General features: G+C 58.1%; 2 protein-coding genes and 1 pseudogene across 10 annotated transcripts in view; all 3 read right to left on the bottom strand.

Annotated features, from left to right (window-relative positions):
- Window positions 1-25,757, bottom strand: part of LOC309870608 (glucokinase regulatory protein-like) — an 878,156-nt pseudogene that overhangs the window by 353,489 nt on the left and 498,910 nt on the right. The window lies entirely within an intron of this gene.
- Window positions 1,002-12,335, bottom strand: KHK (ketohexokinase). 4 transcript variants are annotated; one of them, XM_082745173.1, is made up of 9 exons: window positions 11,723-12,315; window positions 8,208-8,324; window positions 6,049-6,183; window positions 5,728-5,862; window positions 3,925-3,997; window positions 3,212-3,358; window positions 1,724-1,812; window positions 1,419-1,576; window positions 1,002-1,337 (listed from the first exon to the last, which is right to left on the bottom strand). In XM_082745173.1, exons 1-9 carry the CDS (start codon window positions 11,812-11,814, stop codon window positions 1,252-1,254), a joined length of 1,032 nt encoding a protein of 343 aa, XP_082601299.1. In that variant the 5' UTR covers window positions 11,815-12,315; the 3' UTR covers window positions 1,002-1,251. The 4 variants fall into 4 exon arrangements, with proteins under 4 accessions (XP_082601299.1, XP_082601301.1, XP_082601300.1 ...); XM_082745175.1 differs by lacking the exon at window positions 5,728-5,862 and having other exon boundaries at window positions 11,723-12,335; XM_082745174.1 differs by lacking the exon at window positions 6,049-6,183 and having other exon boundaries at window positions 11,723-12,311.
- On the bottom strand, window positions 12,662-25,755 carry EMILIN1 (elastin microfibril interfacer 1). Of its 5 annotated transcripts, XM_082745048.1 has the most exons (11): window positions 25,516-25,755; window positions 22,213-22,422; window positions 20,737-20,949; window positions 19,710-19,941; window positions 18,656-18,781; window positions 17,969-18,189; window positions 15,001-16,923; window positions 14,530-14,646; window positions 14,087-14,104; window positions 13,789-13,926; window positions 12,662-13,395 (listed from the first exon to the last, which is right to left on the bottom strand). In XM_082745048.1, exons 4-11 carry the CDS (start codon window positions 19,877-19,879, stop codon window positions 13,058-13,060), a joined length of 3,051 nt encoding a protein of 1,016 aa, XP_082601174.1. In that variant the 5' UTR covers window positions 19,880-19,941; window positions 20,737-20,949; window positions 22,213-22,422; window positions 25,516-25,755; the 3' UTR covers window positions 12,662-13,057. The 5 variants fall into 5 exon arrangements, with proteins under 5 accessions (XP_082601174.1, XP_082601171.1, XP_082601170.1 ...); XM_082745045.1 differs by having other exon boundaries at window positions 19,710-20,949; XM_082745044.1 differs by having other exon boundaries at window positions 19,710-20,949; window positions 22,229-22,422.

Genomic DNA, 25,757 nt, shown 5'->3' with positions numbered 1-25,757 from the left:
GGGGACTGGACAGGCCTCTGGGAGGGGCTTTGGCTTCCCCAGTGGTCCCAGAGGGTGCTGAGACACAGCAGGAGGGCCCAGCCAGCTGCAGACAAGCGGGGGGGGGGGGGGGGGCACCGCCTCTCCCTGGGGCCCAAAGGCTCCTCTTCCCCTTCCTCTGTGGTTCAGACACCCCGGACCCTCCCCTCCCGCAGCCCCACGCCGGTCCTCCCCACCACCCTGTAGGAGCCCTCCCCAGAGTATCAACAAGATCTACCACTTACTGAGAGCCCAGTACACTCCAGGCATCATGCTGGGCATTTTCTATATGAGGAAATGATGAGGAAAATTGAAGAAGACTGAGTCAGGAGACAGCATGAATTAAGTGGCGGATTTGAATTCAGGTGTGTCAGACTACAAAGCCCATGGTCTTTAGCACATTCTGGGGCCCCAACTTCCTTACGAAACTTGGCTCATTCCCAATATGCCCTCAGGCCTGGTCTAGGTCCCAGGCCTAGGATGAGGCACTGCCTTCGGGACAAGGTGGCCCCAAGGGTGGGGCTTCAGGCTCCGGGACAGTCACAAAGGAGATATTTTTGGACCATGAAGCCGCCACCAAACCACAGAGTAGGCTCCCTGCCCACTGGCCTGTCGGGTTGGCTCAGCCATGGGAACAGTCTCAGAGCCACAGCCCAGGGATCCAGAGGAGATTTTCTCATGGCTTGTTAATTTGGAACGGTCCCTGGGTACAAGGAGACAAGTGTCCTCCCCAGCCAGGAAGGCCCAGGGTCTCTACCCATGCCCTGTGGCTCCTCTTCCCCAGAACCCGCTGGGTTGGGTCTCCACCGAGGGCGTGGCTGGTGGCAAGTTGGGGGTGCTTCCCGCTGCTCTAGAGCGGGCTGCCCCACTCTGGGCCTCTGCAGGGAGGTTCATTGGAGGAACAGAGAAGAGGGTGAAGGGCTGTAGCATCAAAGCATCTGGCATCCCCAGCCAAGCAGTTTGGACATCAAGGACAGACAGACTGGCGGAAGGAAGTGGGCCCTGTGGGAGGTTTATTTGCTCTGTGGGAGGTTTATTTGCTCTGTGGCAGGGCACAGGCAGAGCATGCCCCGCCCCCCTTCCCCGCCCCGCCCCCCAAGCCTGCATCTGCCCAGGGGGCGTGCTGCGCAGATGCCCGGCTGCCTGCAGCGGGGTAGAAAGCAGTGGTGGCTGGGAAGGCGCCAGCCTCCAAGGAGGGGGTGCTCTGAGCCAGGGCCCCCCGCCCCAGGGCGGTCACACGATGCCGTCAAAGCCCTGCAGGCCACACTTCTTGCCGGCCACCTGGCAGCCGAACCGCAGCGCCTCCTGCATACTGTGCCCTGGAGGGACAGGGGGCTGGCTCAGCCTGGTCCTCTGGGCAGGGGCAGGCATCACCCGGCGCCTCCCGCGCGTATACTCACCCTGGGACAGGCTGAAAATGACTGAGGCGTTGAAGGTGTCTCCGGCCCCCAGAGTATCCACCACCCGGGGCGGAGGGAAGGCATCGGAGTGCAGCAGCCGTCCATCGGGGCCCAGGGCATCGGCGCCCTCCTCAGCCCAGGCACAGACAAGCACCGCCCTGCAAGACCCTCCACTCAGCTGGGTGGGAGGCCCAGCCCCGGGGCCCAGCCTCGAGTCCCCCCTCAGGGAGGTGCTGCCCCCAGCCCGGGGCCAGACTCCCTCACTCTGCACACCTAGGGCCCCTTCCTGGCTTCCCCCTACTCACCCTTTCCTCACACGCCCGTACAAGCCCCTCAGGGCCTCCCCCGCTGACTGGAACCCCAGGTGCTTGGCCACATCTTTGCTGACAAACACCTGCAAGCAGTGGACGAGAGGCTGACGGTCACCCTAACCTAGCCCGGCTCAGTCACTCACCACCAGTGGCCCAGTGTTGCCCCCGTATTATATGCCGCTCCTCCAACAGGGCCGCCTAAACGTAGGAGCTCCCTGACCCACAGGAATGCGTATTCATACTCGCTCAATATGTACTGGAACACAGCCCGGTAACCGGGCACAAAAGCCCCTGGTTTATTTGGTCTAAGACCAACGAATTACCCTGCAGCTGGAAACCCAAAGCGAGCCTTGAGCGCCATCTTGCGGTGAAAGCCAGCACTGCCGAGTTACACATCCGGCTCTCAGGAGGGGTTTGTTTTGTTTTGTTTTCCGGTTAAAACTATTCCCCGGGCGCCTGGGTGGCTCGGTGGGTTAAGACTCTGACTTCAACTCGGGTCATGGTCTTGGGTCATGGTTTCAGGGTCCTGGGATGGAGCCCCACGTCGGGCTCTCTGCTCAACAGGGAGCCTGCTTCCCCCTTTCTCTGCCTGCCTCTTTGCCTCTCTCTGTCAAATAAATAAATCTTAAAAAAAGTATTCCCTCCCGGTCTGAAATAAGGCAGGGGCTGTAGAGCTCCCTCCACACCAGCTACACATTAGAATCTCCAGAGTGAGTTTTGCTGAAAGATACTTCAGCCGAGCTGCACCCCTACCACTCAGCTAAAAACCCTGGGTATGGCTCAGGCATCCAAGCCACCGGGGAGGCCCAACCAGCTTGGGCGATGATGCGAGGATTGTCCTGCAGAATTCACTTCCATCCCAGCATTACCCAAATTTACCTTATGCAAGTCCCCTCCCCATCCTCCCTCAACCCTGAGTGGCTCCCACTGCCTGCCACCCACCCCAGAGTTGGAGGACACCCTGGAGAACTGTCTTAGTCGCTCATTTGACAGAGGAAAGGGCTGAAGAGGCCGGGAGAGGAGACGCTCCCATGCAGGGTACTCCGTGGCTAGCTATTAGCCCTCTGGCTACTCTCACACCCACTGGGATGCAGAAATTTTGCTCCCTGGCCACCACTGAGGCCTGCAAAGGAGTCCAAAGCTGGGGGCCTGCCTCTTTGACCTCCACCTGCTAATGACACCAAGCCATCCCAGATGTGGTGGGCATTCCCAGTAACCAAAGGAACGGCTGGTTCCTTTAAGACCTAAATGAGAGGCACCTGGGCGGCTCAGGTGGTTGAGCGTCTGTCTTCAGCTCAGGTCATGATCTCAGGGTCTTGGGGTCGAGCCCGAGGCCAGACTCGCTGCTCAGCGGGGAGTCGGCTTCTCTCTCTCCCTCTGTGCTCTCTCATGTAAACACTTTTTTTTTAATCTTAAAAAAATATATAAAAAACCACCCATATGAGCTGGATGTGGCAAGGGGAAGCTGCGTGGGCCACTCACCACATCTCCATAGCCAAACAGTTGGAACAGCTCCTCCCGGGGCTTCTCCACCTCCACAGACACACGGATCTTCTGGGCCGGAGGCTGCGAGGCGTTGTGCTGTTCTATCCGCCGCAGCATCTTCACCTGCTCCGACGCGTTCCGGCCCTGGGGCGGGGCGGGGCAGGGCGGGTTGGCTCAGGACTAGCAGGGCAGGGCCAGGCCTCTGGCTCCTCCCTCCCTCCCTGCTGGGACTCTGGGTCAGGCGGGATAGGGGCACCCGGAAGCTGGGCAGGAGCTGTATCCTAAGTTTCAAAATTCTAGAGCAGTCATTGACCTTGGAGACCTTATTGACCAGTCCCCTGATTTCACCGAGGAGGAGATAAAGGAATAAAAGACCTTCCTAAAGACACATGGTGAATTAAATGACAAGGCTAGGATTCGAACTCAGGATTTCTCCCAGTGTGGAGGAGGTGGGCAGCCCCTAAGGCAGAAAAGCACGGATCTTGGCCTAGAGCCAGTTTCCTGCTTCTGGTGCCTACATTCTGCTGTGTGAACCTGAGTACGGTGCTTTCTGGGCCTTAAAACACAGAGCAAGATGGAGAGGGGATGAGGGGGCTCAGAGTCATTGATCTTGAGGGTACTTCATGGGTCAAAAATACTAAGAAGAAGGTGGAATACATGGAGGGCTGGTGGGTTGAGTCCCTCAAAACACAAGGTAGGGCAGGACTTGCCTCAATGTGGATCCACTTGAACCGGGTCAGGTCAACCTTTTCAAAGTCTGTAGCAGACACATCTGGCAGGTTCCTAAGTCACAGGACAGGAAGGAGAGAGAAAAGGCATGGTGAGGTCGGCCAAGGCCGGGATCTCCAACTGGCCGCCGGGGCCCCCATGCCTGGTGCCGCCTGCAGCATGGCGGGAAGCCGGATCTCCCACAAAGGCATCTGAGGCTCAACTCCGGGACAGGCCCTTTCCAGGCTAACCTCCTGATCACTCCTTGTCCTACTCAGCTCCATCCAGATAGAGGGCTGGAGGCAGTTTGCTGGGGTGCCCTTTGGGTATTAAGTAAGTTGTGAACGCAAATGCAGCATGGGTCAAGATTCAATTGAGTGAGCTTTGGAGACCACATCTCCCAGAATACTCTAAGAGCACCAGGGACTACAATTCCCAGAATTCCCCCCTTGCCAGCGGCACAGTTTAGCTCCCAGCAGTGGCCCCACCAGGGTTCTAGGTCTGGCAGCTCCATGTTGCAACCCTGAGGCCAAGGCTGGTGCTTGAGGACTAGTCTAGGTTTGGCTGACTTAGATTTGGAGATCCAGGAAGGGTCAGCCTTGACCAGAGACCTACCCCAAACTATGCCCTCCCCTCTACATTCTGCAGCTGAATCCATCTAATTAACTAGGTGTGTACCTGGGCCTTTTGGAGGCCGCTTGCCCATTGGTAAGTGGTCCAAACCCTCCAGCCTGCTGCAGCTGGAGGTAATGTGTGTGGATATCCCTGCACCGAGGCCAGTGGGCAACAAATGTTTCCCCTCTGAGCTCCTCTCCTCTTCCTATGAATACCCACGTGGTGTCCTTGATCAAAATTGCAGATTGTTGCTTAATGGGCAGATGACTAGGGCTGCCAAGGAGAAGGTCATTGCCAGCACATATGCCCACTCACTTATACACTGGGACACAGGGAGCCCAGAGACCACTGGCCATAAAGCTTGTTCTAATATAGCTACCCCCTCTCCCCCAGATCCAGGAGTCATGTTAGGCATGTAGGGACACCCTGAACCCCAGGACTGCTGGGTGTGGACCATCTTAGTCCTAACATAGTATCTGGCACACACTAGGTTCTTAGGAAACTAACCGTGTGGGATTCTTCAGGAGAGAATCTGGGACAGATGAAAAGGATCTGGGTCCACAGGGTCTCTCCCTGGTAGCTTGGGACTTTAAAGGGGATCCTTGCCTCCTAGTTAACATAGCATCTGATGGCCCTGGTCTACCAACCCAATGATGCCCTTCCCTCTGCTTCAGTGATGGCGTGAATTGTGTGTGGCTTTTGGCCTGGCTTCACTATGCAGGGAACTTTGTGGTGGACCCATCTCTTCTGAACACCCAAACCCATCTCCTTGGTGCCATGCTGCAGGCTGGCAACTCTGGGGGCTGAGCCCAGAAATTCCAGTGGGTCCCCATCAGGGCTTAAGATGGTTGGAATCCCATCTCCCACCATCCCTCTGTCCTCAGAACAATTCCCCCCCACCCACTCCCGGGTTGCTGATTGGCCAATTATGGAAGAATCACACCATGAATTATGTTTTGCACAGGCTTGCCTGCCCATCCTTGGTGTTGACCAAGGCCAAGTCATCAGAGCAAAGCACATCTCTTCCCACCTCACTTCTCCCCTAATTGAAAACAATTGAGAAATCACTGAACAGGTTGGCTTGGGGACGATTTCTGGTACAAAGAGAGAGGCGGCTTGCCGGGATGCCCCGGTGGCAAGTGAGGGAACTGATTGGTGGGCCGTGCCAGGGCGAGGCCAGGGGGCCTTACGTGTCGTAGAGCACAATGGTGCGGGAGCCATTGGAGTTGTTGACGATGCAGCAAGAGCACGGGGTTTCCCCTCTGCTCTGCCAGGCCACCTGGGACACATCCACGCCCCGCTGCCTGAAGTCAGCCACCAGGAAGCTTGGGGTGGAGCCCGAGTCAGGGGAAGGGCAAGGAGACACCGATTAGAGCCTATAAGTGGCCTGGACCTCCTGCAGGGATGGGGAGGGGGTGCTGGAGCACGTGGGCCTCTGAGAGAAGGATCCTGTTCTGAGAGTTAGTGACGGCGACAGCGGCGGCTGGCAAGGCGCAGATTGGCATACAAACCTGTAGGCATGCAGGATGGTGCGGCTACCAGTGGCCTCGCTGATGATGACTGTGGAGATGGGGACAGAGCCCGTGGTCTGAGAGACTGTGTAGCGGAGGTCCACAGAATAGCGGCGGAGGTCATCCAGGACAAAACTGCCGGGGATGGAGCAACCCGGGGTGGGGGGGAGGTGCGGCTCGACAAAGGTTTGGGGACTGGAGGGTCGGTGGCAGGACCGCTGGGGACCCTGGAGGCAAGCGGAGGGGGCCAGGAGGGAACTGGAAACCACCATGCCGCCCCAGGCTGTGCAAGGGGGCAGGAAAGGCAGGGGCGCATAGCCTGGAACTCAGTGAGAAAAACACCGAGGGACGTTCTTCTAGAGCCTGATTGGAGTAAACTCCAACCCCGCACCTGTCCCTTTGGTCTGACTCAAGCCAGAAAGGATGTGCTGAAGTCCGTGGAACTGGATGGGGTGGATCTGGGGCCTAGAGCATGTGCGCCCTGTTTGAACAAAGCAGGCGAGGGCACCGTGGCCAGTTTCATGCAAAGCCTCGGCAGAATTAATAATTACCGAGGTGGTACTTTGCCCCCCAGCTGCCCTCTACACACTCATCCTCTCCGTGCTCTTCTCTGAAGGCCCCTGCCATGCTGTGATTCCACACCCGCGTCCGTGGTGCCCAGCCAGGAAGCGGTGCTGCCTTGGGGAGCCCACCCACAGCCCTCTCCCCTCGCTGCGTGGTGAGCCCTCCAGCTCCCACGGCCTAATGCTCCACACAGTGGAGCCCCTGGTGCGGGACTCTTACCCCAAGGATCTCCTCCGATCAGTGGGAGCAGGAGGTGGCCCCTGGGGGAGACTGCACCCACAGAACAAGGGGGCCAGGCCCACGTTTCCTGGCCCTCTCTGGACACAGTATCCTGGGACCACTAGTCCAGCCACCATCCTGACCTTTCTCACTATGGCCGGACCCCGCTTTGGCAACACCGAAGCCGGACAATACAGACCAAATTGGGACCAGCTCGGGGCGTCACTCCTCATCTCACCCCTCAAGGTTCCTTTAAATAGGAACTTCCCCAAAGCACACCAACTACGGTTTGGTTTTCCAAATGCCTTTTTGCACATACAGTGCCTGGCACGTGGTAGGGGCTCATTCAATGTTTTGAGAATCCGGAGGGGCCCACCTCCCAGCATTATGGTTCCATAACGGGGAGTCCACGACCCTGAGTGAGAGCCATGCAAAACTCAGGTTTTGCCTCTTGCTGGGAAGGAAGACAGCCATTGAAGAAAGTTAACAAGTGACCAGCTCTTCTGTCCCACCTCACAGGAAAGGCCCTTGTCTCACGATCTCTTTCGTGCCCGTTCTCCAAGAAAGGGAATCTGGCTGCAGCTCAGGGGGCTAGGCTTGGGCAGCAGCCCCCCTGAAACCAGGGTTCAAAGGGCTGAGCTTCACAGGCCAGCAAGCTGGCAGCCTGCTCTAGTGCCCACAGTGGGCAAAGTGTGGGCCTCACCTCCTGATAAGCATTTGCTGAACTGGCAGTGCCAGGGGTCAAAGGGCTCTTGGGTCCTGGCAGCAGCCAACACAGAGAAAGCGTGGGGGCCTCACAGCTAGTGAGCGGAGGCCTGGGTCTGGGCCCAGCGTTAGCATGTGGCTTCAGGGTGTCCTCGGGCAGGGTGCTCTTGTGGCTTCAGTGAACAACAAGGACAGAAGCACTGGCCCTGCCCTCCCAACGGGGAAAGGAACTGTGGGCCTGAACCCTAGGACCACGGAGGCTGGACATCCCCGGGGGAGGATGGGTACGGCACGTCCCTGACTGCCTTCTGCCGCAAGCATAGCCAGGACCACGGGGGATGGAGAGGGGCAAAGTCATATCCAGCGCAGAGTCTGTTGGAAGCAAGGAAGGAAGAGGTGGGAAGCTGAGCAGGCTCTGGAGAGGGGTGGAGGCAACAGGCTGTGGAAAGGACAGCTTTAACAGAGAGCATTAACACCTGAGCCGCAGATAAGCCACGCTCGTCTAGGATGCTGGTACTCTACTCCGCCCCTCCCACTCTGGATCCAGAGTTACCCCACACCCTATTTCTTCCAGCCTGCCCTCCACCCCAAGCCCCCCCTCCCGTGGGTCAAGACTTCCTTCTTGGCCCCCCACCCTGCGGGCAGGCCTTCCTGCTCCCTCCTCCACTCACTCAGCAACGTGGCCCGGGGCCAGCGAGCCCATGAAGGCACAGGGGGCTCCGAGGAGGGACAGGACAGTGCAGGAATTGGATGCGTTCCCTCCGCGCTGCCATCTTTGGGACAAGCACCTGCAAAACATGTGGAGGGTCCCTGCAGCTCCGGCAGGCTGGGGCCAGGTGAAGCAAAGCTGGCCACAGTGCCCTGGGTAGGACCCATGACATGCCTGAGCTGGGAGCTCTCTCTCAGAAAGCATCTCGCCCAGCCTTCTCATTTTCACGCACTCCGGTCCATCACAAAGGAGGGCTCCAGTAGGGTGACTCCGTTCTCCCTTGCGATGACCAGCCTCTCCCAGAGGCACAGAGCTGCCGTACCTTCAGCCCCGACTGCTGGAGAGCTCCAAGCTCCTCCTCTCACAGCTGTCAGATCGGCTCCCGGCTCCCCTCTCCGGGGAGCCCGCTTTGAAAACTCAGGTTAAAATAAGTAAGACCAGGAGCAAAACTGGATATTGAGATCATTTAAGTGGGGGGTGTGGAGGGAAGGGGGAAGCTGACTTATGTAAGAATGTCAAAAGTTAAAGAGATTATTGGATGAAGACCAGTTTTTCTCCATTTTTTGGTTTCTCCTTCCTTTCAGCTTTATTGAACTATACTTGTCACATAACATTCTGTAAATTGAAGATACACAGCTTGATCTGAAACGGGGATATTGCAAAATGATCACCACAGTAAGGTTCGTTAGCACGCCATCCCATCCCATGGTTGCCTTCTTTCCTTTAGTCTTTCTCTGTCTTGACTGAAAATCTAACTCAAGGTGTACGCGGACACTGCTTGGAGGCTGCACCCGCAGGGCGTTGAGGTTACCAACAACAAAACTATGACTTTGGCACATCGAAGCACTATCATGATGTCTCCCTGTGCACCCACAATCCTGTGGGGTCAACAGTGCCCGGCTGCTGGTTCTGTTCTTCCAAAGAGAACACCGTGGCCAGTTCCCATAAGAACCACTTATCAAGGGGTGCCTGGGTGGCTCAGTGGATTAAGCCGCTGCCTTCGGCTCAGGTCATGGTCTCAGTGTCCTGGGATCAAGCCCCACATCAGGCTCTTTGCTCAGCAGGGAGCCTGCTTCTCTCTCTCTCTCTCTCTGCCTGACTCTCTGCCTACTTGTGATCTCTCTGTCAAATAAATAAATAAAATCTTAAAAAAAAAAAAGAACCACTTATCAAGAGAAATTCACGAAGCAGAATTTTGGGGCTAAGTTATCCTGACACAAAGACTTAATCCCGAAGTTCCCTTCGGTCTTGGGAAAAGGGGTCCATGACCTCACTGGGAAGGATACTAATTTGTAAAGGGACAAACATTTCATGAGCTAGGAGCTTTAGAGAAATTTTCATGCAGATTAGAACAGGGGAGCTTCGTGGGACGTGACTGACTCTCGGGATCACATCCATAGTCAGGGACGGAGCGGCCATCCAAACCCAGTGGGCTGACTCCACAATCACATGCACTGTGTTGTGTAGTTGTGAATAGAACGTCCTTAGCCCCCAGCTTGGATGAGGTTTCGAAGAAAGGGCCTGCAATTTTACTTTGTGGAAAGCCTTCAGCGTCACACTGATACCCAACTTCCTGTGCAGAAATGCCCTGCTGAGCATGAGGACACTTTCTGGAAAGCTCTTCTCAGCCTGGACTCTGGGAGGAAGGGTCATAACTCAGGGGTCTGGCTGAGCTCCAGGTGGTGGCTCCTGAGAGTCCCCAGATCCTGGGGAGCCCAGGACCTTGGGACAGGTGGGGCTGAAATGCCTGGGCAGGTCTTGGGCTTGCTCTTCTGGGAGGCACAGGAGTCCAGAAGGTGAGCCAGGTGGGCTGGGCACGAGAGAGAGAGAGAAAGAAAGAGAGAGAGGTGCCCTAAGGACAACCACACCATTCTGCAGAGGAGAAGAGCCATGGGTCTGGGGGAGAGGGAGGTACACCCTGAGAGCAGGGGGCATTGAGGTCTCTTTAGAGATGCCCCAATGGCCACCTTCAGAATGAGCCCATCCTGGTGGGAGCTGGCAGGATCTCCTTATCCTAGCCTCTCCAGGTAAGTAAGCTCAAAGGGAATGGGACTGCAGCTGTCTTTGAAAGTGACACTCCACGCCGGGTCTTCCCGGGGCGCAACAGTCCTTGGGAGGATCTGCCGCCTTGGAACCCACACTGTTCTCTTGAGAGGAGGCCGAACCCCTCACTGTGCCTGCATCCTGCGGCCGGCTGGCTTGACCTACCTAGGTCTGCAGAGCAGCCGACCCCTGTACTCCTCCCCCACTGTCCCTGCCCCCCTGGCAAGGGCTCTAAGCTCTGGCAAACAGAGCAGCCCAAAGCAAAGGGTCAATTCCATGAGATGGGCAGCAGCGAAGGGAGAGGGAGCTCAGGAGATGACAGACGGCTGGAGCACTAGATCCCTATGAACTGTAGTTACTGCTCTGCCACTCATTAACTAAGTGGCCTTACAATAATTATTTAATTTCTCCACAGAGGTAGCTGCTTCCTCATCTGTAAGAAGACGATTTGAGTGATCCTTACACATTTCCCATGGGCTGCTGTACGGAAAGTGTGTGACCGTGCTGGGTGGGCTCAGAGCTTGCAGACTACCGGGGTCTCTCTCTCCTCAATTAAAAGAGGGAGAACTGGATATTCATGGCGATGAGTGCTAGAGTGTCCTGAGTTCAACCTTGAACTAGCCTTTTATCCAGTTCTTGGTTGAGAAAGCTGAGAACCAAGCAGCCATTGTCGGGATTCGAAGCACTAGACAGCACCAAAGGAAAGACCTGGATTCCGCCCCAGAGAAATGCTCTTCTGGGATTACAGTGTAACGGTGAGGTTCTTATTAAGAGTAAATACAAGGGCCAACGAGTGACTCTTTGACTTCTACAAGACAGCCAAAAAAGATGTTGTTCACTGATTTTGTAAAAAGGACTTCTGGTAAACTCTTGGAATTTAGCACCAGGGAAACGTTGGTCATGGCACAGGAACTGGCTCTATCCATAACCCACAGAAGTTCTAAATTTGCCTCTAGTGCCAGCAAGCCCTGAAGCTAGAGTGAAGTTCAACACCATGGTTTGAGGTGTCCCTGCACTCTATCTGTGCATACTTAACATTGTAAGCTGCCTCAAAATTTATTTAAGAAACAGATGAGATATATGTAGTAGATAAATTAGAAGTGACCACTGGTGAGAGACAAGTGCGCCGGTCTTCTGGTCCTGCCCCTTATTAGTTACATGCCCTTGGATAAATCACTTCATCTCACAGGAGCTTCTAAACTCGGATAATGATTCCTGAGACGGAAACTGGCCAGCACAGTGCTATCCAAAGCCTGGGTCTTACTATGACGGGCCTCAATTTTTTCCCCAGGTCCTCTGAGGCGGAGGGCACGGGATACCAGCTCCCGAGGCTGGCCTCGGCCCCGCAGACCTGGGGTTGGGGTCTTGGCTACAGGGCTCAAACGCGGGGCTGCAGCAGCCCCAGGAGTCTCCGAGGGGCCCGGGCGCCCCTACCTGCTGTCCGTGTCCTCCTCCGGGTACTTGTCCACTACATTGATGACGTCCAGCACCACCAGCCCCACGCACAGGATCTGCTTGTCTTCCATGAGGCTGCGCCCGGAGCTTTCTGCCCGCCTGGCTGACGGGGTTCCTCCTGGGCTCTGCCTCTTATCCCAGAGGATTGCGTCCCTGCTCCTGGGGTTGCCTTGGCTCCTCCTCTGCGTCCCGAGCTCCTCCCCCAGGGAGCCTGCTGCAGCCTCCCGCAGGGAAAGAAAGGAGCAGGGCCCTTGCTCCTCACGCCCACGGATTCAAGCGGGCCTGGGAGCGCAGACCCCGAGGTCTTGGTCCCCAGCTTCCCCTTAGCAGGTGGCGTGGCCCAGCAGATGGCAAAGCCTCCCACTTCTCGGCCTCAGTGTCCTCACTTGTCAGACAGGCTCGGAGCTAATGCAAACCTCTCTAAAGCGCAGCTAGGCCATCTTCTGAATGCAAAAAAAGGGCAGTACTAAGGCACCCCCCTACCCCTCCCTCTCCTGCACGGGTGCCTCGCACTCCAGGCCCTAGACCCACAGACCTGAGCCGGGCCTCGCAGCCGCGGCCGGACCCTTTCAGCCCCAGCCGTCTCTCGCGCCGTCTGCGCCCCGCCCCCGAGGCGCAGCCAATTCCAGCTCGAGGCCCCGCCTCCGTCGCGGAGCCGCGGGGGCCGCTAGGTGAGAGGCGGTGGTCACGTGACGGGAGTCGGCTCCGCGGTCCCCCTGACGGACACCGGCGGAACTGGCATTCGGCGGAGGGCGGCCGCGCGCCGCGCCTCTCTGCGCGGGCGGGTGTACAGCAAGTGCGCTGGTAGCCACGGAGCGGGGAGATGGGGCGACCACGACAGGGAACCCAGGGCTCCCCCCTTCTCTCTACCTTTGTACTTCTCTCTACCCTTGAACACATACTGGAGCAGGCAGGTTGTTTTGTTTTGTTTTGTTTTTTAGAAAAACCAAGTCTTTATTCCTGAATAGTTTAGTATGGCGGTGGGGCCGAAGCCCTTCGGGAGAACCCTGCATCGGCCTAGAGACCAGCTGGAGGAGCTCCGAGGGTGCGAGGATTGATTGGCTCCTCCGCAGTCTGGGCCCTGCCGCGGACGGTGAGCAGACAAAAGTCTGGACGGGAGGACCCCCGAGTCCCCGACCCGGCGCGCTCAGGCCACGGAGAGGAGTGCTCTGGGCGCCTGTGCCACAGAGGGTGCGGGGACGGCGGCTCGCCTAGGGCTGGGGCCAGAACGGAGCCCCATCTCGGACGGGGAGCCCGGGGAGCCCCGTCACCCCCGCTGGCTCTTTGGCCCGCGTAGACACTTAAGCCCTCTGTCTACACGTGTTCTAGCTCCAGGTCCCCGTAGAGCAGGGCTCCGCTGAAGATGGTGAGCGGCTCCTCTGAGTGCGCCAGCTGCCCCATGACCAGGTCGATGCAGACTGTGTCTCCAGCCTGCAGAGGCAGGATGAGGCTGAAGACGCCCAGGGCGCCAGGGCTGGGCTGGCTTTCGGCTACTGGCTTATTCTCCAGGCCCTCAGGCTCGTAGCCACCAGAGTCTATGCGGGCCACGCCCAGGTTGGAGCGCGACAGCACAGCCTCCACTTTCTCGTGCCGGTGCCCGGTCAGTACCGCACTCAGCAAGTAGCGGCCGGCCAGAGGTGCTGTGAACACGCCTGGGGACAAGGATGGTGGTCAGGCGGGAGACAGGTGGCAGGGGCCAAGGAGGTGTTGGGGAGCCCACCCGGAACTCCTGGACTAGGGAGACACCTGCTGGGTCTTGTCATGCGACTCGCACTAGAATGTAAGTTCCACAGGCCAGGGAATTTGATGTTTTAAGTTCATTACAGCAGCCCCCGCACACCACCCCCCACCCGGAGCAAAATCAGTGCTCCTTCCCCCGACCCTTCAACCAAGTTGTGGTGAGAATGAATAAAGAAGTAAATAGGGGTCTCCCCAAACCAGAGCATGAAAATATCCCCCTTGCCCAAGGAGGCAAGGATGAGAACATATCACTGCACTGCCTCCCTGGCCTGCCCCCTTCCCAGCCTGCCTGCCTGCAGGCTTACCAGTCTCTGGATCGTAGTAGCCCCCATCGTTGAGCAGGACTCTGTCGAAGGGCACCGTGCCTGGTTCAGACCGTGGCAAACTCAGGGCAGCTGAAAAGGCCACCCGGGGGACAGGGGCTGCTGGTGCCCCCTCCACTCCTGGGTAAGGGTAAGGTGGGGGTCAGAGTGGATGCTCAGTGCAGAGCTTCCTGGCCCCCTTCCCCTCCTGGGTCTTGCCCTCCACGGCTGCCTGAGGCCTTGCATCCTCCAACCCTCAGGTCTGTTCCCGTCCCTCAAGCACCAGATGAGAGGAACTTACCCTGCTCTCCCTGGGGACCTGTGGGAAGAGGAGAGGGAGCAGTGAGAATCGGGGGAGCGCTCACTAAGTCACTCAGCAAACATCTGCTGAGTCTCTCTCACTGTGGTAGGTGTCAGACTCCACAGCAGGAATGGGGGGTATCAAGACAAGGAGAAATACAGTCCATTCAGTTCAACCAGGCCCCAGCCTCTCTCACCCTCCATAGCCCTGTCTTCATAGCTCCGCCTTAGTCTTCAACACAGCGCTCAGCCCACCATATCCAACTAATCCACACAGTGAGTGTCCCAGCTCCTAGTCACTGCCAGCCATGTAAGATCACCGCCCCCCCAACTCCTTGCCCCTTTCCTCCTTTCTCTGTCAAGTTCAGAGTGGAATGAATGTCAAGCCTAGGCTGCTAGAAGTGTAAGGAAGCCTAGCTGTGGTAGGCATCTCAGCTCACATACCTGGTGGCCCGATGGGCCCCGTTTGTCCATCCTTGCCTGGAGGTCCTGGTGGTCCCGCAGGGCCTGCTGGTCCCTGTATCCCAGGAGGCCCAGGGGGCCCTGCCTCACCCGCAGGCCCTATGGCGACAAAATTAAATTGAAGGAAAGCCATAAAAGGAGTTTCCAAAGGACAAGGAAGCTCCATGGGCAGGCTGGTGAGGCCCCCTGCCACTCATGCTGGCTACCTGGTGGGCAGAGCTGTGCCCTGCCCTGACCCACCAGTCTGTCTGAGCTGCCAGGGGAGAGTGGGGAGCTTATCTCTTGTGGACAAACCAACCCCCAGGACAGTGGTGGCTCTGTAATTATGCTGGGCAGAGCAGGGAGAAAGTATATGAGGTTAAGAGGGGCTGTTGTGGAGGAAGAAGGAGAAAGAAAGGACTTAAAAGGGGCTCCCCCCCACCTCCCACCGCATGCTTCCTTTTGCCCCCTCACCAGTGAGGTCCTTTAGACTGAGCTGGTGAAGCTGGTCCTCCAGGAGCAGCACAGAGTTGTTAAGGGCTCCAAGCCGCCTGCCCAGGCTCGCCTGTCCCCCCAGCAGCTTCTCTAGCAAGGCTGCCTGTGTCTGGCTGGTGCTGTTGGTTTCCCGTAGCCCAGCCCAGAGCCCAGCCACGTGTCTGGAAAGGCCCTCGCGCAGGCCCTGCAGTCCCCCAGCCACCGTGTCCAACCGCTCACAGACTCCCTCAAGGCGGCCCAATCGCCCCTCTAGGCTGGGGCACTGGCCAGCCTGCGCCTGTCCCTCTTCCAGGCCTCGGAAGCGCTCCTCACTCTCCGTAGCATGTTCTGTGGCCTCCTGCTGCAGCCTGTTAATCTCTGAGATGATGCGGTCCTTGGTGGCTCCTAGGTCAGCCAGATCAGCACCCTGGCCCTCCACGGTGGTCTGGAGCTCATGCAGTGAGTCGTTGAGAGAGCTGAAGGTGAGAATGACCTCGGAGAGCTCTCCTTGCAGGGCCTGGAGTGCTGAGCCTGAGCTCCCCCCAAACACACTGAAGCCATCTAGAGGCCCTCGGCTAGGTCCCCCAACACCTGGGCCAGCCCCAGGGCCCCGTGGGGGCAACAGGGGACATGAACAGCGTTCCACACCATCCCGAAGGCGGCCCAGCTCCTCTTGGACGCCGCCGCAGGCCCCACAGCCCTCATCCCCGCGGGCCTGCAGCAGTCCCTCCAGCTGGCCCAGCCGTGCGGCCGTGAGATTCAGCTGCAGTGCCAACTCTGCGATCGTCTCATCCTGTGCGTCCACGCGCCCCTGGAGCTGGCTCACGACCCCTTGGAGTTCCTCCAGGGCAGCCTGTTGGGCCTCCCCGGCCACTCCCACCTTGTGCAGGTCGGAGCCCACCAGACGCAGCTGCCCCTCGCTGTCTAGCACCCTGCGCTCCAAGGCACTGAGGATCTCGCTGACCTGGGAGTCCTGCTCCCCAGGGGCCCCGGGGCAGAGCTGGCCGCATGCCTGCACAGCCCCTGCCACCTGCTCTTCTAGCAGATCCAACCGCCCACCCAGCACCCCACTCATGTTGGCCAACTGTCCCTCCATCTTTTCCAGTCGGCCCCGGGCGGCAGGCAGCCAGTGGCTCAGGCCCCCAGGACGCCCAGGCAAGCCTGCCTCCTGGTCCTCTGAGGGACCCAAAGTGGAGTTGAATTGGTCCTCCAGGCGAGAAAGGCGGGACGCTAAGCTGGTGTAGCCCGGGGGGTGGCCCCCCTGCCCGGCCGCTCCTCCCAGCTCGGTGCCTCGCCGCCCACTCAGCACCGTCACCGAGCCGGCCACTACATCCAGCCTCCGCTCCAGCTCCGCCAGCCGCCGGCCCAGCTCAGGAGGGCAGCACTCCTGAAGGGGCCTGCGGATCCCATGCCCAGGGAGCTGCCGCTGCCGCTCTTCCACAGAGGCCAGTAGCTTCTCCAGGGCCCGCAGCCGCTCCCTGTCCTCCTGCTGCTGCCGACGGAAGCCATCGAGCCCAGCCAGGCACACGGAGCAGGACTCCTGCAGCCGTCGCTCCAGCTCCCGCAGCGGCTCCTCACTGTGGCCAGGAGGGGCCGGGGTGAGGTCCAGGGCCCTGCCGCCGCCTCCTCCTCCTCCAGCATGATGGTTGTTGAGATGGCCCAGCTCCTGGTCATGCGTGGAGACGCGGTTGTCCAGGAGCTGCAGCTGCTGCTGGATCTCACTGAGGGTCTCGTGCACGCCAGGGCGGGCCGCCGCATCTGCAGGCTGCTGTCTCCCGTTGAAGGCCGTCTCCACGGCCCTCTGGACGTCTTCTGCCAGGCGCCCGCTCAGTCCCTGCAGGACGCCTCGAAGGCCCTGCAGCTCCTTTGTCAGGCTCTGCACCTGCTCCTCCAGCTGCTGCACCTTCTCTGAGTCCCCAGGACCTGGCAGAGAGGGGATGGCATCAGGCAGGGGGGCTAGGCCTCAGAGCTCAGAGCCTCTAACCTCCTGGACCCTGGTCTCCCCAGCTCCAGCGAGAGGGCCTCGCTGATTCGGCTGGGGACTCTGGGCAAGAAAAGGCGGAAGGAAACCCCATTTACTGAATGCCTGTGGGCCAAAATCGTACCATGGCTTTGCCCCCTTCCAACAGACTCCCCTGGACAGATCCCGCAGCTTCTCCCACTTTGTATACCGTGAGAAAGAGAACCAAGGGAGATGACGGAGCTGGGCCACGGATTACAAGTTTAATAAGTGGCAGAGCCTAGTTTCAAACCCAGCTCACCCATCTACCACCAAGTCTATAGTTCAGAGGGTGTCTGAGAAATTGCTTCCTGGTCTGTGAAATGGGAGCATGGGGAGACACTGTGGGCCCCACCATAGTGGCTATTCTGAGCAACGTCTCTCCACAACAGCACAGGGACAGACGAGGTCCCATGGGAAGCCTGCGGGGGCTCCAGCTGGAAGGTGGGACTGTCAGCCAGAAGTTCCTGTTTCCATCCTTACAGCATGACTATCTCCCGGGCAGACAAGCACAGCACATCCGCAGCGCATGGCACGCACACGCGGGAAGGCCAGCCAGGACTGCTGCATTCTGGGACCTGCAGTCTCCAGAGGCCACCGAGGGGCCTGGGACCTGTAGTCGGGTGCAGTGCATTCTAGGACTTGTAGTCTGAGCGGTCTATCCCCTTGGTGCCCAAGCTTCTCGAAGGAATTCCCCTTTCCTCCCACTGCCATTCCCAACTAGGCCACATGTGGGTGTGCGTGAGCACGTTCTCTTTCTCTGCCTTCTTTTTCTCTTGATCTCTCTCATTCTCAGTTTCTATATGACTAACACACAGACACACACACGTGCGCGTGCTACACACAGAGTGCACACGCAGGCAGAGAATCTCAGGGACCTCACCTACTCCGTGGCCCTCAGCAGCCTGGCCACACATTTTCCAGCCAGCACCAGCCCCCACTTCTCTCCCCAGTGGCTCCCATACTCACCTTCCCCACCTAGTCCACTCAGGTGGCTTCCTGCACTGGAGCCAGAGAGGTTGGGGCGGGCGGGCCGGGGCCGGGGGCGTGGCGTGACGAGTGCAGGACCCAGCGCCGGGGCGGGACCCTCAGCGCAGTCATCGCCCCCATACCCCTGACAGCATCTCCACTCCATATCCGTCACCGTCTTGTAGGCCACTCGGTAGCGAGGGCGGAGGAAGCTGCGGTACCTGGGAGAGGCAGAGGGAGGCCTCTTTACTCCTCCTTGTAGTGTCAGTGACCCTGGGTCCTGTCCCCAGAGATGTGCAGCTGCTGGTGGTGGATAAGGCCTGTCCCTCAGGCCTAGTCCTCTTACTGTCCAGCATGTGGCTGCACTCAGTTGACAGCTGTCAGCTTGCTGGCCAATGGCCAAATCCTGCTCGTCCTCCCCCTGTCCTATGCTGGAACCTCAAACTCCTCATCTTGAGCCTGACTCAGCCCAGAGAGGCGTCTGGGGCCCGGCAGGGTGGTCTGGGTGACTTTGCCCTCTGTATCCGCCCCAAACTGTTGCCTCTGGGTCTTCTCAAAATGGCTCTGACTGAAGCCCCCGGTCCTGCCTCTGGCTACCTGCTTTGTACAGATTCCCCGAGCCGGCTGCCCTCCTTCTGCCCTAGCTCAGCCCCCACCAAGTACCCAGCCCCCAGCGCTGGAGCTCACATGATACTGCGGGGACACTGGGGCTGGCCCCAGCCACAGGGCTGGTAGTCCGGCTTGACGAAGGTCTCCACTCCATCTTCCAGGACACAGCTCACTGTCCGGGTCACCACATAGGCACACCAGTTCCTGTAGGCACAACCCCACCTGGGCCCAAGGGCCAGAGACACGAGCCCCAGAGGAGGACCCAGGGGCTACCAGAGGGGCTGAGGGAGGGTCAAAAGATGAAGGGCCCCTGGGGTCCAGGGGGAGCCAGGACTTTGGCAGCGGCAGCTGCCCCCACGCTTTCCTGAGCAGTAGGCGTTGGTGAAGACTTTTCAAGACAGCGCGAGGAGTCACAGAATGGAAAACCACAGCTACATAAAGTTGATCCTCATGGCTGGGGGTCGTGGGGAGCCTCTGAATTCACATATTCATTCACGTCCCTTTCTGTGTCAATCCCTAGCTCAGAGTGGCTCGGAGCCAGCTGGCTGGGTCCCTCTGGTGATCCCCTGGATGCTGGCTTCCACCCACCCCTCAGGGGAGAGGACAGGGCAGGCAAGGGTCCAGCTCAGGGTTAAATAGAGAATAAGCCATTGATGAGCCCTGCCCCCCTTGGGGCTTGCGTTCTATACTCTCTGCCCCATTCAAGCTGGCCTTTGATCTGTGTCTGGCTGGAGAGCCCAAAGGAACAGAGCGGAGTGGTGTCCGAAAGAGTCACAGATGGACTGGATGGGCCCATGGAGCCCGAGGAAGAGATAAAGGTCTGTTGGAGGAGAGCAGGCTGGTACAGAGCTGGCAGCACGCAGGGAGGCCTGGCCCAGGCCCCTCCTGGTGGTTTCCCTGGGCACCTAACTGCAGGGTCCCGAGGTGAGAGGGGGACCTATCTATGTAGGGGGTCCTAGAAATTCTCTGCGGGAAGGTGGGCTTGTGCAGAGCTGCCTGATGGCTGGGCTTCCTCTCCGGCTCTTCCCTGCATTAGCCCTGGGGAGGGTGGCCAAGGGGGGGGCGGGGACACCCACCTTCTGACCCATCCTCCCACCCGCGTCCAGCCTGGGTCTGGGACCCAGACTCTTACCTGTGGCGGCTGGCAGGCCGGGGGGCGCTCTGGGCCTGGGGTTCCCCAGGACTGAGGGCCCCTCCGCCCCCTGTGTAGAGGCTGTAACCGCGAGGGGGGTAGCTGGCGGCCCCAGCGACTGTGGTCAGCAGGCAGCAGAGGTAGCAGTTCCAGAGGGCGCTGGGGGCCATGGTGGGGGGGCTCCGCGGTGGCCCTCAGAGGCACATCCCGGCCCGACTGCTGGCGCCTCTGTCTGGAGCAGGGGATGCCACTGCTCTGCGGGACAGCGCTGGCCGGGTCCTGTCCCCAGCTTCCTGTGGCAGCCCCCAGCCACACGCCTCCTTCTTGGCCGCCTGGCCTGACCCCTCTCCCCCTCCTCTTTCCTCCTCAGGCTCCTGTCCGTCCCTCCCTCGGTTCCTTCCGCTCTCCTCTTCTCCACTTCTGAGGGGAGTGTGTTCTCTGCGCCTCCTGGCCTCCCGTGCCTGGTCCCTGCCCCTCTCAGATGCTGCTTCCTGGGCCTCCACCCCCTCGCCCTAGCTGGCCCTCCTCTGGTCTCCCTATCTGTTTTCCCCAATGACCGGATCCTGGAGGTGACAGGGCTTTGCCCCTGTGGCTGTTCAGAGGCGCAAGAGTGGCTGTGGGGCGGGCCCTGGCCTCCTGCCTCCCTCTCTTGCTCACTCCCTTCCCCCCTGTCTGGCTGGCGGTCCAGCCTTCCCCCTCTGCCCCCCCCCCCCCACCTCTCCAACCATCGTGCGCCACATCTGCTTCTTGTTAACTCCGGGAAAGAGAGGGAAAAAAAAAAAAAGGAAAAACAGAGAAATGTGGAGTTGCCGCCAGGCTTGGGGCCAGCCTCTCAGACGGGCCACATGGAGTGGAGCCGGGGCCAGGCCTGGGGAGGAGGCCCAGGGCTGGTCGCTTAGACAGAGAACAGGAGCCACAGCTCCCCTGGGGCTAGGGCAAGCCTCCCCTGAGAGAGAAAACTGAGAAGAGGAGGGGAGGACTGTGAAAGGGAGAATGAGCTCGGAAGGCTCAGCAGGCCACCACTCACCGTCTAGTCCGGCTGCGTCCCTTTACAGATGTGAACAACGAGGCCCAGAGCTGGAAGGTAACCTGTCCAGGCAAGCCAGGAGCGGCCCCTGATCAGAATCGACACACCTAGGTCGGCAACTTGGGACAAGAAGAAGAGAGGAGAGAGGGGGCTACTGGGCTGGGGAGGAGGAGGAAGACGTCTCCACGGAGGCAGGCAGGAAACTCAGAGAAGCTAGAAGAGGAAAAAAGGAATCTGGAAATGAGCATGTAACCTTCTGTCAGGCATGGAGAGGACATGGGCGAGAGGAGGAAGACTCGTTCTCAAAAAACCAAAGGAGTATGGATCTCAGGCTTGTCTCGGTGAAGGTCAGGCCTAAGTGGGGGAGGGGAAGGAGCAAGGCCGACCGGGGATGCCTAGATCCATGGAGCCCAGGGGAAGTCCTTCCCCAGCCTGGAGGCAAGCCCGAGACCCTGTGTAGCAGGCAAGGGTCTCAGTCACACTCAACCATCAGCCGGACCCAAAAGCTCCTCTCAGAGCAGTCTGAATCGGTCCGCTGCCCCCGCCCTCTCCGTCACCATCTGGCCTCGGCTCTGTGCTCAGGCCCAGGTGTCCCTGTGCGGTGGGGTGCTTGCTTACAAGCTCCAAGCAGAAGTACCAGACAGAAGGGAGGTGAGCGTGCTGTGCGGACGCCCCCAGGGAGCAAAGGCATGGGGAACACCCCGGAAGGAGCACCTGGGACCATGGGGATGGGATAGGCAACAGCAACACGCAGGACAGACATCGTGCCAAGCTGCACAGGGGGAGGGGAAAGACAGCTGGATGCTCCGGGGAGTCCGAGCAGAGCCGCTGGAAGAGAGAGAGAGGCTAAGCAGTGTTGGGGTAAAAAAGTGAAGCACGGAGATGGGGGAGGAGAGAGAGTGCAGGCTGGGGGAACGCCGCCTCAGTTTTCTCATTCCTCAACAGGGGAATCCTAACAGCGCCCTCCTTCCTAAGTTTGTGAGGATAGAGTTAATACAGGTAAAGCATTTAGAATAGTGCCTGGCACACGGAAAATGCTTAGTAAGAGCTCTTATTTGTGTCAGGAAGAAATGGGACAGAAAGTCAGAGAAGTCAGTTGTGGAAAAATTGGGGAGAGGCCCAGATGACTGGTTAAGAGCTTGGATTACAAGTGTTTGAGTAGGAGCCTGACAGGCCTTCAGAAAGAAAACATGGCAGGCAAGGGCAATGGGCAGGGTTTGGGGCACAAGGAGGAGTTCCAGCTCCTCCTTTGAGAAGTGTTATCCCTGAGAACCAAGGCCATGACTCCGCCAGAGGTCTGCCGGCTACTGTCTGAGGTGCCTTCGCCATTCTGCAACAGCAGAGTGAAGCAGCCTGGAAACAGAAGGCTGTGGTTGCTTGGGGACTGCGTGGGTAATGAGGGGCCAGAGGAAGGGAGACATCGCAGAGGATTCTGGGTTTTGAGCCAGGATGGGGAAGTTGAGACGATGAGCAGACCTTAGTCTGGACATACTGAGTTTTAAGATGAGAATAACATAGTCGGTGGCAGTAAGTGTCCAGGAGATGGTCAGAGATGTGGATCTTGCTTCTGGGAACCATCTGCAGGGCAATAGTTGGAAGCCATGAGAAAGGAGGCCACTGAATCTTCATTGTGACTCTGTGTGAGCTGTCTCTGAGGTCCGATGGTCCTGTATGTGATCTTGGTGACTGGGAGACATGTTGGCAAAAAGAAAGGATGGTGAAAGTGAATGCTGGAATCCATGGAAATAGAAATTTGTGGCTGCCCCTTAGGAGTGGAGGGATTGGCACACAGGGAGGCTTGAAAGAAACAGACCCAGGAGATCCTGATTCAAGAACTGCTGTCAGTGGAAGGTTGCAGTGTAGCCTTGGTCTCTGCATTGGCTCTAGGCCCTGGCTCTGGCCCTGATACTGAGACGAAGGCAACCTGCTTCAGGTTGCCCTCGATGCTGCTGTTGAGTTTTCTTTCTCAGTTCTTGCCCCACCCCCCCTTCAGGGGGCCTCTGACAACCTGAAAGTTCATCCCAACCATCTTGCCACTGCCTGGTTGTCACTCATTCCTGAAGTTTAAATGAGTGCCTCCCTTCAGTTTAAAAATCTGTTGTATTTTAAGTGTGTCAAGCCAAAAATGTTGGCTTTGAAATACCACTGCTGTAGGTTAAAATTTCATTCAGGCCTGTAATTAGGAGCCAAGACCTAGGGGCTAACATGAATGTTTGTGATACCTCAAATAAATCAGTGGCTCTGGGTTCACTGGGGAGGCCTGAGGTGTTGGGCAAGCAGGCCCCAACTGGAGACGAAGGTTAGAGAAAATGCACTGGCGGTGGCGGCGGCGGCGGTGGTGGTATTGGTGAACAGCTACAGATTTCCGAAGCAATTGGCAAGAGAATTCCTGAGATCAAAAATGACCACATTTGGGGTGCCTGGGTGGCTCAGAGGGTTAAGCCTCTGCCTTCAGCTCAGGACATGATCTCAGGGTCCTGGGATCGAGCCCCACATCGGGCTCTCTGCTCATCAAGGAGCCCGCTTCCTCCTCTCTGCCTGCCTCTCTGCCTACTTGTGATCCCTCTCTCTCTGTCAAATAAATAAATAAAATCTTAAAAAAAAAATGGCCAAGTCCTTAGGGGCACTAGGACAAGATGTATTTTATAACCTTTCCAAGATAAGGGATTTTCAAGGGTCTAGTGCCAGTGGGAAATCTTGGCTATACGGGGCAACTGACACCTTCAGTCGGCCAGCAGTAGCTGAGCAACAAGCTCATGCTTGGAGGCTGGGAGAACCAGGGGTGCCGACGGCAAGGAGCATTTCATGTCTAACGCCTTCTGTCAGAGGACTGAATATTGGGAGGTAAAAAAGGAAAGCAATGGGAATCAGGCCTTGATTTATGCAAACGTAGATGTAGATGGGAATTCAAGCTTGTGGGGACTCCGGAGCAAAGTCCACTCCTGCTCAACCTCGAATTTTCCTTTTCCTTCCAACCCTTCCCACAGGTATAATATTTTCAGAGCCACCCTCTGAAAGACCCCTTTCCCGGGTCTTGTTGCTTTTTCACTCCCCAGCCTAATCCTAAACTCATGTCTTCTCCTTGAAAATGTCATACTAATTGCAGGGATTAAGCTCCACATGTGCCCCTCCCCCAAATTCTCTCCCTCCTCCAATTCCACCAAGGGTGAGGCTTCGCTGGTCTCACTTCCCACACATAATTTTCCACCCAAGCTCTTTTCAAGCTTTGTTAATTCTTAGCTGAGTCTAGTTTAGTCCTGGGGACCATTTTTAATTTCAGTTCCTCCGGGCAGTAGGCCAAATGACCTATTCAAGGCTGATAAAGAGTCGCTGACCTAGGCACAGCGCTTTCTGGGAGGTGAAGGATATTTCTGGATGGTTCTAAAACAATCCTTTTCCTCCTGTCCCTGACCCTAGGATAACCAACCCACTGCATCCATAGTGAGATAGAGTGTGGAATAGAGGAAAGTGGATCAAGGTGACAGTTTCAAACCACTTGTAGAATCCTGGGCCTCAGTTTCCTTCTTTGTAACATGTTCTTGAAGGCCCCCTTCAGCTCTGAATGTCTATGGTCAGTTGTTTCAGGACAGCCTTGGAAATCTGAAGCACTTCCAAGGCCTCTCCTCATGCCATTTGCAGTCTAGAAAGTTGACTTTCCAGGGTCTAGTTCTGTCTTAACAGTAGATCTAAGTGTCTGGTTGGACTTGGATCTGCTTCAAATTTCCAGGAGCCACAAAGCATAATGTGTGTAATCCTTTAAAACCTAGACCCTCATTCTCCCAGAGCAGAGCTGGGAACAGACCACTCTCTGAGAGATGTATGAGGAAAGTACACCCCTGGGGTTTCACTATTATGTGGAGGGGACATGGGCTTGGGATTTTAAATAGGAAACTTCTGGGAAATACTGGCTGGAGGCTTGGGGGGTGAAATGGGGGAGGCCAGGGGAATTACAGACTGCTAAAGGCAGAGACTGAGCTTAGGAGTCATTGGGCTGGAGCACGGAGGACGAACTGATGGTCCCAGGCCAGGGAAGCCAGCTCTGAGCTAGTGCACCCCTGGCTCATGGTGCACACAGGCAGCAGACAGTCCCCTGCCCCAGCTGTTCCAGTCCCATAGCAGCTCCTGTAGTTTTCCTTGGCTCAGAGAAGCAGAGGCGTCCCTTGAGCCCTGGCCCCCCTCTACCGCAAAGCAACTGGCTTCCATTACCCCTGACAGCTCCAGAGAAACAGCCCAGCCCCCGGCCCCAGCCTGGCTCCGTGCCGTTCCCTTTTATGGTGAAGCTGAGGGAAAGCAAGCAGTGAGGGGGGAACAGAATCTCCCTGGGGCAGAGGACTGTAGAGCTCCAGGGCCTCTCCCCTCACCAGAGACCCTCAGACATCTACCCACAGTCATTTTCTCCTCAGTGATCCACTGTGCTCAGAACCCACAACCTCTCTTGCTCGTCCCAGCCCTTCCCCCCACCCCCCTCCCTCACATCCGGGGGGTGATTTCCCACTTGGCTCAAGTCCCACCGTTCGGGTTTTGATTCCGGGAGGGTCCGCCCTATTTCCGACGCCCACCATCGGGGGTGGGGTGGGGGGAGTGAGCCCGAGTTAGGGAGGCACTGTTCAGATCACAGGCAGGATCCTTCCACTTGGCGGCCGTGGGCAAAAAGGCGGGCGCTGAGAAGAGGGGCACCCGGCCGCCCCAGTTCTCTCCCCATTCTGAGCCGCCGCTCACCAACCCCTTCGCTGCCGGGGCCAGGGAGGGCACACAGAGGGCAGGGCCCAAAGGAAGCACCTGGCTGGGCCGAGCCGGGAAGCGGAGGATGGGCAGCTGCGCGGGGGGCCAGGCAGGAAAGGGAGTCGGAGTCTGGAGGTCAGGCCGAGCCTCTCACCCAGCCATGCCGCCGCACCCTCGCCCTAGCCCACCGCCGAGCTCCGGGTGGGTGGCCACGGTTCTGCGCTGGCCCCTGCCGCGCCAGCGGCTGCCAGCTGCAGCCAGCTGCGCCCCGCCAGCCCCCGGCGCGCGTCTGCTGGTCG

The sequence above is a fragment of the Mustela nivalis genome (assembly GCF_964662115.1).
Source record: "Mustela nivalis genome assembly, chromosome: 8".
NCBI classification, from domain to species: Eukaryota; Metazoa; Chordata; class Mammalia; order Carnivora; family Mustelidae; genus Mustela; species Mustela nivalis.
The sequence above is the reverse complement of the archived record's forward strand: the minus strand, read 5'-3'. Positions and strand labels throughout refer to the sequence as shown.